Source organism: Crocodylus siamensis, chromosome 3, assembly GCF_052110815.1.
Source record: "Crocodylus siamensis isolate JL-2025a chromosome 3, ASM5211081v1, whole genome shotgun sequence".
Lineage (NCBI taxonomy): Eukaryota > Metazoa > Chordata > Crocodylia > Crocodylidae > Crocodylus > Crocodylus siamensis.
In genome coordinates this window covers 220,621,463-220,639,328 of record NC_143397.1, presented here as the reverse complement: position 1 = coordinate 220,639,328, position 17,866 = coordinate 220,621,463, and the positions used below count along the sequence as shown (strand labels likewise).

The following is a 17,866-nucleotide window of genomic DNA, read 5'->3' as shown; positions in this document are numbered from 1 at the left end:
TTGTTTTTTTAACGGACATGGGTTAATGTATATATTTACTTTTGGTTAGACAAAAAGTTGTGATGATAGTGGAAGTTAATCACAGGAAACAAATGAAAAAAAAAAACTAGGCATCTTATTGGGTGCCAAGAACTCATTTTAAAGTTCAGTTGCCAGTACTTTGCAGTAAACCTTGAAGAAACACCTGGTTAGTTTCTTGAGCAAACAAGGATATTACCTTGGGATTTTTTCAATATCAATAATTTCTGTTAAAATTGACAAAACTGTACAAGAAAAGGTAGAATCCATATAAACAGGGTAAATAACAGCACTTCTTTGACCAGCTTAGATATTCCTGGAGTTCAAGCTTGGGAACAAGATAGCCGATGCTAGCCCTATTTTACTGGAATAGTGGCAGAAGTCACTGCTGCAGGGAAAAGTGATTACTTATGTCTCGAATAATTGGTAATAGTGTTAGCACTGAGTGTGCTGGTACTGGGGGAGCCAACGGAGTCATCAGCACCAGATTTCTGGGATCAGCACCAGAGTCGTCAGCACCGATGCAGATTGAGGGGCTAAAGGAGGCATTGGAAGTAAAAATAACAACCGTCTTGATGAAATGGTTTAGTCCTGGAGCATTTTGTTTGCTCATTTCTTATCTAATATAAATGCCTGCTCCTCAAGCCACAGACAGATGGCCGAGGAGCATTTTATGTATTCCAAACTCTGCTTTTACTCTGCACAGCTAAGTACCTCTTCATGAGCTTAAGGTCAAATGCATAGACATCTCTAAGAATAAAGATTTTTGCCCAATGTTCACTTTGAGAAAGATCTTCATTTTACGAGGGTCTTCATGATATGCCTTTCACTTAAGCCAATGATACATCTTTGTACCTATCTTAAAGATGTTACTGGTCTCACAGACTGAGGAGTTTTTGAAGCTGGGTCTAAAACGGTTAAGGCGGTACCAGAGTATTACTGTGGGAGACTGAAAAAGGCTCTTCTTCAATAATGGAAAACAAAGAACTAACACTAAACTAACTGCTAACAGGTACATACAAAAACTGAACACAAGCACTGGCTGATCATACTTACCAGAAGTTCTGACTGATAGCAGTCCCAATTGATGAGAAGAAACTGAGAGGGTGTTGGTACTTTTAAAACCTGAGTTGGTAGCATGAAAACACTCCAAACAATTGATGGCCCAAAGGACACAGCTAACCATGAGTCTCTGGTCAAATGCCTTTGGCACATATGCACCAATGATAGACTATGTAAGCATATAAGCACTCAAGGAAAAATAGAGATTTAAATCAGATGGTCTTAAAAGTGTTCAAGTTTTATCTTCAATTTGTTAACATGTAGCACCTACAGGAGAGAACTAGTCAATAGTTTGTTTTGACTAGTACTTGAATAACAAATGGATAGACACTCTTCTCACTTTACTATACAGCAATCATGAATAAATGTTTTAGTCTCTATAAGGTGATCAGTTTATCTTAGTCTGAATTCAAAGACATGCTAAAATATGAAAAGTACTTCATACAAAGTTCAAAGATTAAAGACTGATTAAAGCAAACATAACCTCTGTTAAAATACATAATGACCATTTCACATGCTTATGGACATGTACCACCTTGGACTGAAATCTCCAGAAGGCAAATGGAAAAAAGGGGGAAGGAGAAAGATAGGGGGAGGAAAAGTTTCCTTTCTGTTTATATAAAATGAGATGTCAAAGATATTGTCAACATGCAAAAACTAGACTATTTGGTTAGGACTGTCAAGAGGCTTCAGAGGTCAGAGTAAAAATTAATGTAGTTCTGGGACACATGTCAAATCAGAGAGTTACGACTTTCAAAGAAACCATTAAACAAGAATTAAAAATGCATACAATAGAGAAACAATTACAGGTTTGACCTAAATCAAGAGAATCAAAAGAATCACAGCTCTACTCAGCATTGCATAGCTCCACAAGGACAAATGTCAGAGAAACTCACCTCACTCCAAATAGAATGTACTGCTGTGAAAAGACTAAAAGCAGCCTTATTTTCCTTAATGCAAGATGTACCACATTGGCAAGGTGGTAGAAAAGCTCTTATTGAATCCCTATATAAAATGAAAATGGACTCAGGGCTTCTTTCATTGCTGGCTGCTGTGGAGATGCAGAGATATATATAGGAAATAATCTGCTTCTCAACTACAGGGAAGCAGATATGTATAAACAATGCCTCAATGAAGGCAAATTCAAATATGGCACTGGTGTAATGCTTCCTCAAAATCCCTCTGTACAATCAAAATGATGAGGGTGGCAGTAACTGAATTATCATATTAATCTGATTAAAATGTGAGGTTTATTTTTCCCATTTAACATGAGGAAAAAGACCCTTGTCTTAGAATTGAGTATGAGGTAGCATGGGGCAGGCAGCTGCTGCCTGTCCCCAACCACCTCTACACCCCTCACACTGATTCTTTCCCCCTCCATCCTCACAGGCTGCAACTCTCCCATGCCGTTACCTTTGCTCAGGTGCTGGCAGCCTCTGACCGAACACAACCCCATCCTGGCCCTATAGCAGTGCTGCTGGCTTCAAGGCCAGGCTTGGACCGTGCCCTATGCTCTCAGCTGCAGAGGGGATGGAGTCTGCTGGTGCCAGAACAGAAGTAATGGGGAAGTGGAGGGTCAGGCAGGAGGGAACTGACAGCAGGAAGGAGGATCAGGGACCCAAGGCTACAGGGGGCAAGAGACTGAGGCTGCAAGAGGCAGGCACAAGGGTGGTATGTGGCACTTGCCCCTTACTGCCTCCCCCCACCACTTCTACTGCCTGTCCCTCTACCACCTGATCCCATTACTTCCCCTTCTCATAGCCTGCCCCAGTCCTCCAATAATTAGATTCTATACGGCATTTTTTTTTTTAAAGTATATACTTTTTCCATGAATAGAATCTAGCTATTGGAGAGTCATCTTCAATTCAGGGCCATCTTACATTCAGGTAAATACAGTACATCTTTGGCAGATGTTTCTGTTTCCAAGGAGCTAAATGGATGTTTATATTTAACAAATATGCTCTAATTGGCTGGTCACAAAGCAAGTGATATTCCAGTTAAAACATTTAAGTTGCGGTTATGAAAACAGTTTCCATATTCAAGGTTGAGGATTTGGTATAGAATAGGGCCTTGCAAAGCTTCAGTCACTGATTTGATTTGGAGATTTTGCCTGATTCGGCAGCAAATCAGGAGACCCATTAATCTCTCTGAATCAAATCAGAAGCCTCCAATTCAATTCAGAGAGATTCAACGATTCAGCCATACACACAGCTTTATGTTTTTTCTACATACCTTGAGATACAAGGCGTGGATTGTGAACACAGATGGTGGGGCAAATGGAGTGTCCCACGGGAGCGTGCGGCGGTGGGTGTCCACAGCACACTCAGCAGCGGACCCGGAAGTGGACCAGAAGTACTTCCAGTCCACTCCTGGGTCCACTGCCGAGAGTGTGGGGGACCCCCCACCACGCTCCTGTGGGATGCTCCATTCACCCCACCATCTCAGTGTTCACAACCCATGCCTGGTACCTCAAGTTACGTAGAAAAAAATATGTAACAATGTGTCTGTGGCCGAATCACTGATTCGCTGAATCAGAATTGAATCTTCAGAATCGGGACAGTGATCTGAATCAGCAAATCAAATCACTGTCCCACAAATCAGGCCAAATCCAAATTGAATACTGCCCGCTTTGAACACCCCTAGTACAGAAATGACTTGTTGAACTGAAGGCATTCAAAGTTATTTTATTTCTTCTCAGCTCCTGAGAAAGGCAATACTTGAAAGATCCACTTAAAACTTCCTTGCAATAGCATAAATTGTGGAGTTTATTTTATCCCTAAGAAGAAGCTCTTAACTATCCTTCAAAAAAATTACAAAACTATTTTTGGGTGCTAAGTTTGAGAAAGCCACTAAGAAAACTTAAATGCATAAGACCAATATCGAGACCTGTCAGTGCATGTATTTTTAGTACCTGCTGATTATCTAAAGCCAGGTACAAACGTTCATTTCTAGACAGGTTTCTAGACCAGCAACCAGCCAAAGTGTCATGGTAGATGTAGTCTTCCTGGACTTTAGGAAGATCTTCGACACTGTCTCTCACCCCATCATTAAAAATCAGGCTTCTGTGGTGTCAACACCTACACAGTCAGATGGGTCGCAAATTAGCTGGAGGGCTGCACCCAGAGAGTGGTGGATGAGTCATTTTCGACCTGGAGAGATGCGGGCAGTGGGGGTCCCTAGGGCTCGGTCCTCGGGCCCGCACTGTTCAATATCTTAATTGGCAATTTGGACGAGGGGGTTAAAAGCACCTTCAAGTTCGTGGATGACACTAAGATGTGGGGAGAAGTGAGCATGCTAGAAGAGAGGGACAGGCTACAACTAGGTCTCAACAGGTTGCAGAGGTGGGCTGATGAGAATAGGATGAGTTTCAATACGGACAAGTGCAAGGTGTTGCACCTGGGGAGGAAGAACCAGCAGCATACCTACAGGCTGGGGAACTCCCTTCTCGTCAGCACAGAGGCAGAGAAGGATCTTGGAGTCACTATTGATTCCAAGATGAACATGGGCTGCCAATATGGGGACACGGTCAGGAAGGCTAGCTGCACTCTGTCATGCATCCATAGATGCATCATGAGCAGGTCCAAGGTGATCCTCCCCCTCTACGTGACACTGGTCAGACCGCAGTTGAAGTACTGTGTCCAGTTCTGGGTGCTACATTTCAGGAGGGATCTGGACAGCATCGAGAGGGTCCAGAGGAGGGCCACTCACATGATTAGGGGGCAGCAGGGTAGGCCCTACAAGGAGAGGCTACAGGACCTGAACACATTCAGCCTCTACCAAAGAAGGCTGAGAGGGGATCTGATGGCCGCCTATAAACTTGCCAAGGTGGACCAGCAGACAGTGAGACAGTTCCTGTTCCCCCAAGCACTACCGGGGATAACAAGGAACAATGGCCATAAGTTGACTGAGAGTAGATTCAGGCTAGATATAGGAGGCACTACTTCACTGTCAGGGCAGCTAGGAGCTGGAACCAACATCCAAGGGAAGTGGTGCTTGCCCCTACCCTGCGGGTCTTCAAAAGGAGGCTAGACAGTGACCTAGCTGGGGTCATTTGACCCCAGCATCCTTTCCTGCCCATGGCAGGGGGGCGGACTAGATGATTTGCTTAGGTCCCTTCTGATCCTACCAACTATGAAACTTAACCTCTACAGTACAGTTGTAAGATTATGTGAGGTGCCTGGATCAAATGTAATCCCCTGTGGGGTTGCTTTCTGTGTGCGAATTAGTATGAGAATTCTATGTTCCAGTCTTCCACGTTCCAAGGAGGCCCATCAAAGCAGGGAAAGGTCAGGGAGCAAACAGCACCATGAGCTGCTATACAGGTTTCAGGGTGGAAAAAGCAACAATGCCCCCTACTGTAATTTTAGGGGAATGGGATAGGGTCAAGAGCCCCTTCTCCAAGCCAACATCTAAAAAAACTGAGGTGGGAAGTGTGTGACAAGTACTCCAGTCCCTAGTTACCAATGTAGGAGAGAGGAACAGGAATCCCACATTATCCCCACACAAACAGATGTGTGACAGGACACAAAGAGCCTGCCCATCTATGGACATTAGGAGTCATTCAGGATGGGACCTAGGAAAAGCAAAAGCTTTACCCTGCTTGGCCTTTTAACCCTTCCCATTCCTGCGTAACTGGTACTGACAGGTCCATTGTCACACTCTCTGCACCTGTCCAGGATAATTTTTTAAATCTTTACTAGAATAGGTTATCGCAGGGCCCTTGGCACAGCTTTACGAGCGCTCGTGGTGCTCCGGCCAGGTACCGGATGACTGGAAGATGGCTAACGTGGTCCCCATCTTCAAAAAAGGGAAGAGAGAGGACCCGAGCAACTATAGGCCCGTCAGTCTTATCTCTATCCTTGGGACAGTCAGTATTAAGGAGATCTGTTTCTAGTTCCTGACCCGAGAAGAAAAGAGAGTGTAAGTACTTTTCTTCTGCTTATCTGGCAATCTGTGAAGGCAGGAATTACTTCTAAAAGTCCACTGCTGGACTATGACCTTTCCATCTGAGCAGGAAAGCACACTAGTGCTAGTTTTCCCCATGTTGTAGCAGCTGAGCTTCTCTTCAGCAGCTGGACTGCTTACTCCTGGTTATCTTAAAAGTACCCTCCAGTAGGCATCGCTAAGTGGTGAAGAGCTCACTCCTAGAATAGGAATGGTGGTAGCAGGTTGTTTCTCAGAACAGCCAAACCCCTTTCCATCCCCAAACAAGTGTTTGCAAATAATCCATGCTGGATTAGTTTATATTGTTTCACTTATTTACAAAGTAAGGATCAGGGATACAGCATTATTTCAAAGAGGGATTTGAAGGATGAGTAATGGAAGGACTACTGTGCAAGAGAGAAACTAACCCAGATATGAAGTTTAAAAAAAAAAAATCAAAGAGATATAAATGAGCTGATTAGTCATGTCTACATGATGTGTTGACTGCGCAGTAGAGTCATATGGCAGCAAGCTCAATGCAACACTATTGAGCAGTACTCTTAGGTCACTGCACAGGCAGGTGTCATAAAGAAGCCACTTGGCAACACTACTGTGCAGTAACTCTTATACAAGTACCAAATAACTGCACAGTCAGTGTCTCATGTAGCCATAGCCACTGGGAACTTAAAAGTAGGCTTATGTAGGGAAGAAGTTGTACAGTGATCCTAAAAGGAGAAAGTCTGGATGCAGGGAACTGGAAAATTAACCTGGTCTAAATGGCAGAAAGAGAACCTTATTTTAGAGAAAAACCTGTTAAACAAAGAAAAGATTCCCAAGTCTCTGGGCTCTTCTTTCTCCTTTGCTATTAAATAGCTTATTGCTATCTATCCAACAGGGAAACAAAGGGCATGGCAGTGTTTTATTATTTTTTGTCCAACTCTACTACAATGTCCTTAATCGTGTGTTCATCTTCACACACTTTTCAACAGTCTGAACTGTGCTACAGCATGTCAGTTGTAAGTGTATTTTACACTCAGAAACTGAAAGCTTTTGAAGCTGTATAGAAGTCTTTCAAACATGCTTAGCCTTTCCCCCTACTTGTTACTTATTACTATCCATAGAGGAACTCTCTGCAGTTGAGTTAGAACTTCCAGCATGCAGCTATTTTAAAATGGAATTATTTTATCTGTACTAGTAGATTCATTGGGGTCACTATGATCAAAGCACAACAGCAACTGCCAGCGCTACAGCTTTTAGCACCTGGTTGGCCTTGCCAGGATTCGAACCTGGATCATCTGTATGATTAGACAGAGGCTTCCATTGAGCACAAGACCAGCTTTGGTGCAAGTCCCTTCCTCACCTATGCTATCCTTAGAGCTACATAGTTCTGTTCTTCTCTGTGGCTGAAAGAATAAAGGAAAGGTTTCAAATGTGACTGTCCAAAAGGAATGGTAGAACATTATGCGTAAAAAAGCTACACTGTGTGAAAATCAAGGAACAGAGAGTAATTTAAGTCTTTTGCCCTCTCCTGTTCTGGCAGAGCCACAGCATGAAGGAGGCACTTTACCTTGATATTTTTCTGGATTCGGCATGGCTTTTAACCTCTTTTTTGGCAAATTCACTCGAGGGTCCCCCACAGTCAGGCCCAATATTGTACCTGCTGGAAGTTCAGCTGGTGAGCTTATCCCTTTAAAATACACACAAGGACATCATTATAATCCTGGACTGAGACAAACAAGGGACCTAGACACTTCTGTAGGTCTGCAAAGCATCATACAACTTAATTATATTCTGAAGAGTCATTATCAATGAGATAAATGCCCAATAGTGGAGAGACAACAGCATGTGTTATTACAATTACACTGACACTTGCATTTAGAGAAAGAACAACTTCACTTCTGAACATTCACAACTGCATTTGTCCTCCAACTTTGGCTTAACTACTCTTTACAGAATGTTCAATTCCTTTTAAGTAAAAAACACTTAATTTCACAGAAAAAAAATATAAAAAACACTCCTTTTTGAAATTCTGCCCAATCTCTAGTTTACTTCCTCTTACTAAGCAAATGCCAAATTTCACCCACCCATCACATCTCAGAAATAACTTTTTTAGGGCCAGATCTTCATATGCATCAGTGTTGCACTACTGCCAGCTGTATGTTTTGTATATAAATTATATAAAGCAAATCCGACTTATTCGGAACAAAAATGTAGATAAAACCAGCAATGGGGAGGGGAGGGAAGAGGAAATAATAGAGGCTGAAACTGAGTGTCCAACTCTATCCGTCTCTGAGTGCACTGACAGAAGTGATATTTGTTGTGCGATAGGCCCCCTGAACTGGCTCTACAGCCATGCCCTGACAGAAGTGCGTGGCTGCAGAGCACTTTGAAGTGGCTGATCATGCAACAAATTAACTCTCATCTAATGAAGGTGCTCCAAGGCAGAGGACCTTCATTAACTTGTTAGTCTCTATACATGATCAGGGCTGGACTGATGTAAGCCCACCCCCAGGGCTGTCTACAGGATGGAAGTGGGGAAAAGGGAGGGGAGGGAACTCTGGGCTGGGGTTTGCCCAGTCTGAGTTGGAATGGGGGCAGGTGGATCAGAGCCTCTCCTGCTTTGTGGTCCCCCCGCCAGCTCCCTCCCTGCTCCAGGTCAGGCTGGGCAAACCCCAACCCAGAGCTCCCTCTCCTATAGACAACAGCAGAGCTGGGGGTAGGGGGCACACTAGGGAAGAGAGGCTGCAGGCAAAGTGAAGCTCAATTACCCCCAGTGACCTTCTCTCTGTGAAGCGCCATGAGTTAGAGCAGGGGGCTGCACATCTGTCAGCGCCCCAAGGGTCTATTTTCACTCTTATTGTGTTAATTTTGGACGCCTGTGTTGATGGGAAAGGTAGTGGAACAATCTTAAATCTAAGTCACTGCATTAAAAAATTTTTGTTTAATTTATTCCAAGCAATATACTTACAGAGCAAAAGGCATTGCTTTCATTATAAATTATGGTACAATTTGAAAATGCCATCCAATTTAAACACTTCTTCTATATACTCCCTCAACGTCTCAGTTTGCATTATTTTTGTAATTTGGAAATTAAAATATATTTCAGTATCAGTGTAACTCTGTGCAGACCTAGCTACATTCCTGCAATAGCTAACTTTTATTTTGCTAGCAAGCTAAAATAAGCTACCACAAACCTTTTACAAACTGAAATGATGATAAATTTTTAACATTTCATTCCTTTAAGAGAATAGACCAAAGTAATTAATATATCCATCCTTTTGCAACTTTTTTTTTTTGGTAGAAAGAACTGCTACTCATTCCTCAGTGACTGAGACAAAGGCAGAAGAGATTTTCCTATGGAACTCTGTTATTGGTACCCCAGGACACCTTTTAAGCTACAAGTTTGAAGAGTTCTCTGTTAATGTCTCCCCACTCACTTTTCTACTACATACCTTGTAATAACTCAAAGATGTTCTTTTGATGTAGATGAAGAGAAAGACCCTCGGATTTCCTGCAGTTTTCAACCCACCAGCTGTTAAGTTCTGTTTCTGCATCTGCCATCTCCTAAAAAATGATTTAATGCAATTAAACCAAAAAGAAATTAAGTGACTCATCTGCATCTATATTTATGTGTTAATACAAAATGACTGTTTCAAAGCAAACTTTCTTTGTGGTAAGCTAAAAAAATGGAAACTCTATCATTACTAATGTCCAAGAAATAAAAATGGAATTCAGTCCCATTGTACTGCATTTTCCAGTACTCCTAAACTTTATTCCAAAACTAAACAAAGAAAAAAAAAACAGCTGTTCTCATCTTTGACCAGGTGGCTCCTTACCGGAAATCCCATTTTAAATAACACCTGATCTCATTTACTATAAATACCAAAAGATGTGCAAACAATGATAGGTCTATACTGTGTAGCATGTGCCAAAATAACGCAGGAAGGCAAGAGTCTGCAGAGTTGGATATTTGGTTCAGATGGTAATAACTTTTTTCAAAAGTTTTTGTCCACATTCACTTTAACAATATACTTAAGTGGACGTGGAATCAGTTGGTGCTCTTACAAGGGTTTCAGCACACCATTGCACTGAAAAAGTTGAGAGCTTGCTTTACCATGATAAAGCATTTTTTTAAACTCCAATATCCCTCAAATCAAGACTGAATGCTTTTCAAAATGTTATGATTTAGGCAAACAAGTTATCTGGTTCACTACAAGACTACCTGGGGGAAGTTCTATGGCACTTTTTATACACACGCTAGATGATCTAAAAGCTGGCCTTAAAAATCTGTACATTAGGATATGACTACTCTAGTGGTGCAGCTTAATTTCCATAAAACATGTAAAATGCCTTACAGTTTGGACCAAGGCAGCACTCAGTGCCTCTGTAAGAACACAGTGAGAGAATGGGCCAACCAGGCGATATCTGAGAATCTCCATGGTCAAATCACTGAGAAAGAAAAGAAATAAAGAAAAAAGAGTTAGACACATTGGAACATTAAAGTGTTTATTCATGCAACTTGTGCACTTGAGAGCAAAATACTGAACATGAATCTAAGTTTGTACGTTTCTGGTACAGTATAAACATACCTTATTACAATACCAGTATTTTGTGATGTCCAGCAGTATGATTTAAGTGGATCTCTGGTTCCATCACCGATGATCTTTTTCACTGGCACAGTCTTTTCTCCTTCTTTGTCTTCCCTCTTTCTTTTCTTGCCAATGCTTCTAGTTACATCTGTTGGTTCTTCCTCATGAGGCAATGCTGTGACTGTTTCTGGGATACAAGTTACTACAGGCTCTGAACACTTAAAAACTGCTTTTAGTTCAGTCAATATGTCCTAAAGAAAAATGTAATACTGAATCAGGATTAAAGAAATTAGCAATTCATTTGTTAGACAAAATCCTAAAGTATCATTTTAAAATTCTGATCCTGTGTTATCTTTCCATCTGTTTTGAGGGCCTGGCCCCAATTCCACAAAGTTAGTGACTCACCATTAATTCCTGAATGTATAATACTAAGAACTTGATACAAGCTTGAAATTAATGTTGTCTACACAGTATGATGGACTTTGAATCAGGTTCTAAATCCATAGCCACTGCATATGAAAGGGACTCTGTATGCAATTTTCACAGAAAATTTTCAGATCAGGATTGGACTGGTAAAGATAAATTGCAAATATTGTAAAGGTTGTTAACAAACAAATAAGCCTTTAAATTGAGTGCAAGGCCACAAAAACTGATCAAGAGGTCCCTGATCTCCATATAAGAGAAAAAAAACCCATCAGGTGTCATCATACAACAAAGCAAAAACTGCATTTACAAGATATTACAACAAAATTGAAGAAATACAGAAAGTGTTTTAAAGGTTTTCACCAAAAACAAATGTGCAGCTTGTATGAAAAAAACAGCATTGTATTTTTGTTTAGTGAACAAGGTGAAAATGGTAATGGTTTTATTTTTCTTCCTATGCCAATGTACTACATTCAGTTTTCCCAGGTCTGTCAGAAGACTACTGTATTTCAGATATCTTCCAGAGAATATTTCAGAGAGAAAAAAGATCCTGAAGTTCAACCCCAGAGCAAGAGTATCAGGAAAAGATACCTGTTTAAGAGTTGGATGCATCCAGATCCACAACTGCCTATTTTCAGAACCAAGACCACACCCAACTTTAGGTTTCCAAATGAATGTAATGGGGCCAAGCAGGTCCTCAGGATACCGATCTGCCTGGTAGAGAACCAGGGAGCCCTGATGCCTTCCAGACAGGCAAGGCACAGCTGCAAAAGTTGGTCCTAAAGTACAAAAAAGCATTTAAAAAAGAGCTAGCAATATCGGCTTATTTCAGACATTTTCTACAGATTAGAGGTGCACTGATACATGGGTCCAATATCAGATCAGCACTGATATAAAGAAAATTTTCTGTATCGGAAATTGGTCCAATAGAGCCAATAATTTGTCCAATAAATGCCCATGTGTGCATGCAGCTGCAGCATAGCAGGTAGGCAGTGAGAAGCAGAGCTGGCAGTGTGGAATGCTGTGTGCAGCTGATAAGTCTGGTGCAGTGGAAGGGGAAGGGGGGAGCAGATCAAGGCCACTGCAGTGAGGGAGGGTGTGGGGTTTGGGTAGGGGCTGCCCAGCCATGGCGGGTGTGGGACAGAAGCACAGCTCATCAAGGAGGCTGGGCTCTTCCCAACCGCGCAGATCTGTGGGCACAACCCACCCCCCCATGCCCTCCTGGACAAGCAGCGGGAGCCGCCACACGAGCACTGGATGAGCTGTGCACAGCAGTGGCAGCCACCCCCCTTCCTGTGCCACCCCGACGAGCCGTGCCTCCCACAGCTGCAGCTTGCATCATGCTGCACAGATCCAGGGGCACACACCCCCTGGACAAGCCACTTGCGGCTCTGTCCCGTGCCCCTCCCCACTCCGGCTGGTCAGCGCCTGCCCCAGCCCTATTCCCTGCCTCACTGCACGGGCCTTGATCTGCACCCCCCACACCTCCAAGCTGAAGAGCAGCGTATGGGAAATCAGATCAGTATTGGCTGATATACCTTAGAAAATTGGCTATTGGTATCGGCCCCAAAAATCTCTACCAGTGCACCCCTACTACAAATGGGCCACCAGGACCAGTAGCCAAAATGGGCCATGCAATGAACAAGACTATTAACAAACAGTTGAAACTGGGAAGGCCTGGTTCTGGAATGAAGCACATTAAAACTCCCCTATTCAGTGCAAAGATCCCAAATATAGACTTGTTCATGGGGTGCTAGCCCTGATACTCATCCGCTTTCCTTCAGCCAAATGTACAGAAGAGTTTTTCCAAGTTCTTGCTTGAATTCAAAGATTACTTTTTAGTTTTGTAACACCAATTCAGTTCAGACTCTTTGCCTGTACTGTATTTAAAAAAAAAATAATAATTTTTGAGTCAGTTTTTACCTGTATCTTTGCTACACATACGAGCAAGCACCTTTAAAAGCTCTTCCTCTTTTCCCTTTAACTCTAGGCAACAGTAGTATGATAAGTCCTGAAATAATGATAAAACGTCAAAGTGAGAATAGCTTTTAAAAGTGAATCCTGGCAGGAATATGCTACATAACCTTTAAGGCTTTCGTAAAGAACAACAGCTTATCAACTGTATTCAAAGAAACACTGGTCATTGTTTTCATTGCTATTGTTTTTCTTTTAAATGTTAACCTGCCTCTGGTAATTCCCAAACTGTCTGGTATCAAACCAACAGAGCAAAAAGGTTAGGTGACAGAGTGTCGACCAATGACAACATCCTGTTCAAAATGCTGGCCTAGGTTTTCTTTAGTCTCCTAATGTTTATGATGTAATAGAAGAACCACTATTTCAAAACAAAATCTCTCAAGTGTAGTTTTTTCCTGCAAAGGTTTATCAATCCAATTCTCTCTTTCCAAGCATTTTCTACCCTAAGGCCATTTCATAACATTCAGCATTAACACTAGTACACAATCCAAATTTTGCCACAATAGTGCCCACAAAGAGATGACAAGACTTCTATTATAATTTAATGGTGAGTTAAATCACCACCTGGGCAAGGTAACAAACAAAAGAGATGCAAACATGGTACCTGAAGAAGGCAGTGTTTTGCCATGGCTCGATAGCAAGCCCGATAGCTCTTAATAGTGGGCTTATCTCCTAAACAGTATCCCCATTTCTTCACCATGTGAAATCTTTTGGCATGCCAAATATGTGTTTCCAACCAGATATTCTTCTTTTGCCTGCGATTAAATTCCAGCACCAGATTTATGTGGCGTCTTCGAGCTTTGCGGCATTTACTCTTTGAATGCTCTTTTTTCTGATGTACAGCTTTCTCGGCCTGCATTTCCAGAACAGTCAATATTCTAGTGACAAGCTTGAAAGGGCAAGTTAATGTAGAAGAAAAGGCCTGTTCTAGATCAGAGGATATATTATGGCATGCTAACATATTTAAATGCTAAACATACAGTACACAATTATTTAAAAGAAACCATGCAATGTTTTAATTTTGGGGAGACCAATACTTCCCTATTTCACGCACAAACATAATACTAGAATTTGTCCATCACTAAGGGAAGTTTTCGTTAAAGAGCCAAATTTACAATTTTAACAGGGTGGAGAGGATGTTTTTTGAGACTAAGCATAATCTTCAGCAACAGGCAAATTACTCCACACATCAACTGAAGACATCCAAGTCCAGAAAGAACTGAGATATTGCGTCAGTATATCAACAGACCAGAACAAGGAATTCTCTATGATTCTGGCTGCAGGAAGCACTAGGTAAATGTCACTTTCACAAGCAGCAAATTTATTGGAAAAATATGTACAAGATACATGCTTCTAAATTTTCATAGGGATTAAAATACATTGTGACAAGCCTAGGCTATTTCTCCAGCCAGGTTTTGGTCTTCACTTGTTGGGAACTTGCAAGTTCCTGCTGAAGGAAGACAACAGGCAGTAGTATGACAGGTGCCTGCTGCTGGAGGCCTTGGGGAACCTGGTAAATGAAGCAACAGAAGAAAGATTACTTCAGTAGGATGCCTCTGCAAATGCCCAACTTGAAGGAAGTTACTCAGCTCAAGAGGACTGCAACAAAACTGGGAAGAAGAACCAAGTGCTCCATTCTGTGTAGAAAACAATGCCTTACACCCATTCACATCTGCTACGCATCAAGAATCCCTATGTAGCCTCAGAACCAAAAAAAGAAAAGGACTTCCAACAGTTAGGAGAAAGAAGCCAGGTGTTCCAAAGAGTGGGAGAGTCGTATCACCTTGCTCCCCCAAAAAAGAAATTATGTCAGTGATCGGACTCCTCTGAGACATGGAGGCATCTCATGACTGAACCCACTATGATGGGAAGTAGACTGTCTACTTGAGGCCAAAACTCAGACTCAATCACAAAAAGCTGGCCGAGGCCCTCTGACCACTACTATATTCATGTGGGCAGTAATACCGGCATGCGTGACCCTGATTAAAAGCAACTACAAGGCTCTAGGAGTCAAAGTGAAAGAAGTCACCCTCCTTTGGTTCTGAGTCTCTGGATGTTCTGGTTCTTCTCCACTGATGTAAGGGCACAGATCTACACTGGAGGTCAATGCAATGCAACATAATAATATTGACAGGAAGATTTTTGCTTTCTTGACCGTAAGATGGTATTCCACGAAGGACTGCTGGGAAATTCCATGTGGCAAAAAAAGGGAAGAAGTGTCAAAGACTATCCATCCATTAACCTAGTGAGGAGGGCTTTAAGCTAACTTTGAAGTAGACTGGGGGTAAAAGAGCGCAGATAATGAAAAACACCAGTGACTGGCTAATGGGCTAGATTCTAGAATTTCGTGATTATCTTCAAGAACAAGAAAGATGTCTAAAATCACATGGAAAGGGCAAACACAGCACCTATCTGTACAGAGAGAAAGGAAGAGGAACAGCTACTGTAACTTTAAACATAGATTTGAAAATTTACTAGTCAATGTTAAAAAAACCTGTAGATTACATGGATTTGTAGGGATTGAACAACTTTTAAACCAGCGGGGCTAACCTTTAACAGGTGTATCACAAAGTAGGTCCACACGCTCCACAAGTGCCACCCTAACCCCTTTCCCTTACGCAGTCACCACTCCTCCCCACCAAATTTCCAGCTCCACAGACAGCCCTGTGTGCCAGATGAGGCAGCTCCATGCACCACATATGTCAGCACATGGTACTCCTTACAGGTCTGGAAATTCATGGCAGAATGAGTAAGAGCAGCATTAACTGCTATGGCTCCAGGAGCCATGGCAATTAATGCTGCCACTGCTCCCCACACCATGGGCTGGATAACTTAGACTGTATCTTTGTAACCTTTGGAATAGAAAGTACACTTATAAAAAGTGCAGCTGACATTCCAGAAAAGAACTGCAAGCACTTTGGAGAATCAGATGAAAATTCAAGTTGATCCTGATGACTGCAGACTACTGCTGCAGTTTTACTGAACTTAACAAGATGAAGTGCAAAATATAACTCTTAGGATAGAAAGGTTTCATTCACAAATAAAAAGTGTGAAATAAATTGCTAATTGGTAGGCTGAAGTGCTTTAGAAAAGGACCAAGATTAAAGAGGAGTTAGACTCAATGAATAAACAATATGATACTGCAAAAAAAGGGGCAAATCTCAGTTTGGAAGTTATTAACAGGAGTGTCGCATGATAGACCAGGGAAGTAATTCAATTTCATCCAGCTACAGTCCTGCGTAGCTTTAGATTTACATTTTAAGATTCAAAGTCCACAGGCAGTAAACAATGGCAAAAGATTCAAAAACATGATGGAGAAAGAAAGGTTGAAGAAGCCTGGAACCTAATAGACCATGGAAGAGTGTACATACTCTATGCATAAGAGCAATCTTTTATCTCTTCAGAACTGGTCATCTTACCAAGTTCAGCTCTTTTGAGAGAGAAACTATTAATCATTTAAGCAACTGATGAAGGCCATAGAGAAAAAAGTGTCTCACCTTTAAACTAGTCAGGCTTAAGTTATTCACAACACATATTCAGTAAAATTACTCAATAGTGATAGAAATAAAATCTGAAGAATCATATGCAAGAGCAACAAAGTATATAATACATTATTTGAATGCATCACATTTGGGTAGCAAATGATTTAAGATGAACTTGCACCTCTTTTCTGGCAGTCTCACGGAGCCGTCTGGGGAGGCGTTTGACATTATGGCTCATAGCTCGTCTTCGCATGTGCCTAGGTAGAGTCTGGAACACCAGTGAATTGGAAGACTTCTGTGCCACTGCCTTCAACATAGCACTGATTTCAGCAGCACGGGCTTGAGCAAAAGTAGATGCTGGAATGAAGAGAACCATTTGTTGTGCATGCAGAATTGTTAAAAATAAATGGAAGCAGAATTAAGTAAGGAAATTGACTTTGTTGCAGTGTAGTTTTAATTACTGAATTAATAATTTAGAAGCACAAAAGTGTAGTGAATGATGCAAGAATATTGCTTTCTCCACTAGTCAGCCTAAAGGCTAGGGACAGACATTCAAAAAGCCAGAGCCTGAATTGATTCAACCTTTGCAGGTTAGTTTAACATGCCTAGGCTGAATCGGTTTGTACCTTAACAAACATTCACTCTGGACTGAGGCAATCCAGGCACATGCCTGCAGCTGAGGTGCACCCTCAGCTGCAGGGAAGCTATGCTGGGAGGGTGGGTCATGACCAACCCGGGCTGAACTGGCCAGCGATCCCCCCCTCCCTGTGCCACCGGCAGGGATCAGAGCTGCATCTGCTTGATGCTCCCTGCCCCTTGCTGCTGCAGCACCAGGCACCACAGCCCCTGAGGCAGAGCAGGGCAGGGGGGAGAGTTAGTTTCCCCTGTACCCCACACTAGCAGCCGGGTCTGCCAACTGTTGCTGCAACATTTGCTTCATGCCTGGAATAGGCTCTCAGCTGTTCCATTGCTGGAGGCCAGAGGAATAACCCCCATCCCTACCCCCCACCCGCACGGAGCCCTGCCTGGCCATGCCCCTGCAATGCCGCCATCCTCCACAGCAGCTCTGTTGGTCCCAAAGCGCACCACCACCACCCTCAGGAAGGGGCTTGCTCCGGGAAGCTGTGACAGGATGATGCCCATCACCTCACCCGCTGCTCACCGCTTCAGAGGCCAGGCTGGGCAGACCCTGCTGCGGTATCAGCAGTTGAATAAGCCAATGGGCTTGCCCCAAGTACAGAGAGGCTACTTGCAGTGCAGCAGGGTCTGCCCACCCGGCTGCAGTCACTACTTGGCCTGTGCTCGGGGCCAGCGGCTGAATAAGCCTCTTCCTGTCAGGAGGGGGTTTGCCCCAGTTCAGAGCAGCAATGGCTGGGCAGACCCCACTGCAGTGTC

The 17,866-nt window shown here is 42.6% G+C and overlaps 1 protein-coding gene across 2 annotated transcripts in view; it reads right to left on the bottom strand.

Moving 5' to 3' along the window:
• Window positions 1-17,866, bottom strand: part of POP1 (POP1 ribonuclease P/MRP subunit) — a 36,481-nt gene that overhangs the window by 14,045 nt on the left and 4,570 nt on the right. For both annotated transcript variants that reach the window (XM_090040408.1, XM_090040409.1), the window contains exons 4-11: window positions 16,653-16,828; window positions 13,594-13,842; window positions 12,939-13,026; window positions 11,607-11,794; window positions 10,593-10,843; window positions 10,359-10,452; window positions 9,456-9,567; window positions 7,571-7,690 (exon numbers count right to left, since the gene is read on the bottom strand). In XM_090040408.1, coding sequence (XP_089896534.1) covers window positions 7,571-7,690; window positions 9,456-9,567; window positions 10,359-10,452; window positions 10,593-10,843; window positions 11,607-11,794; window positions 12,939-13,026; window positions 13,594-13,842; window positions 16,653-16,828 — 1,278 coding nt within the window. The remainder of the gene's footprint in view (window positions 1-7,570; window positions 7,691-9,455; window positions 9,568-10,358; window positions 10,453-10,592; window positions 10,844-11,606; window positions 11,795-12,938; window positions 13,027-13,593; window positions 13,843-16,652; window positions 16,829-17,866) is intronic.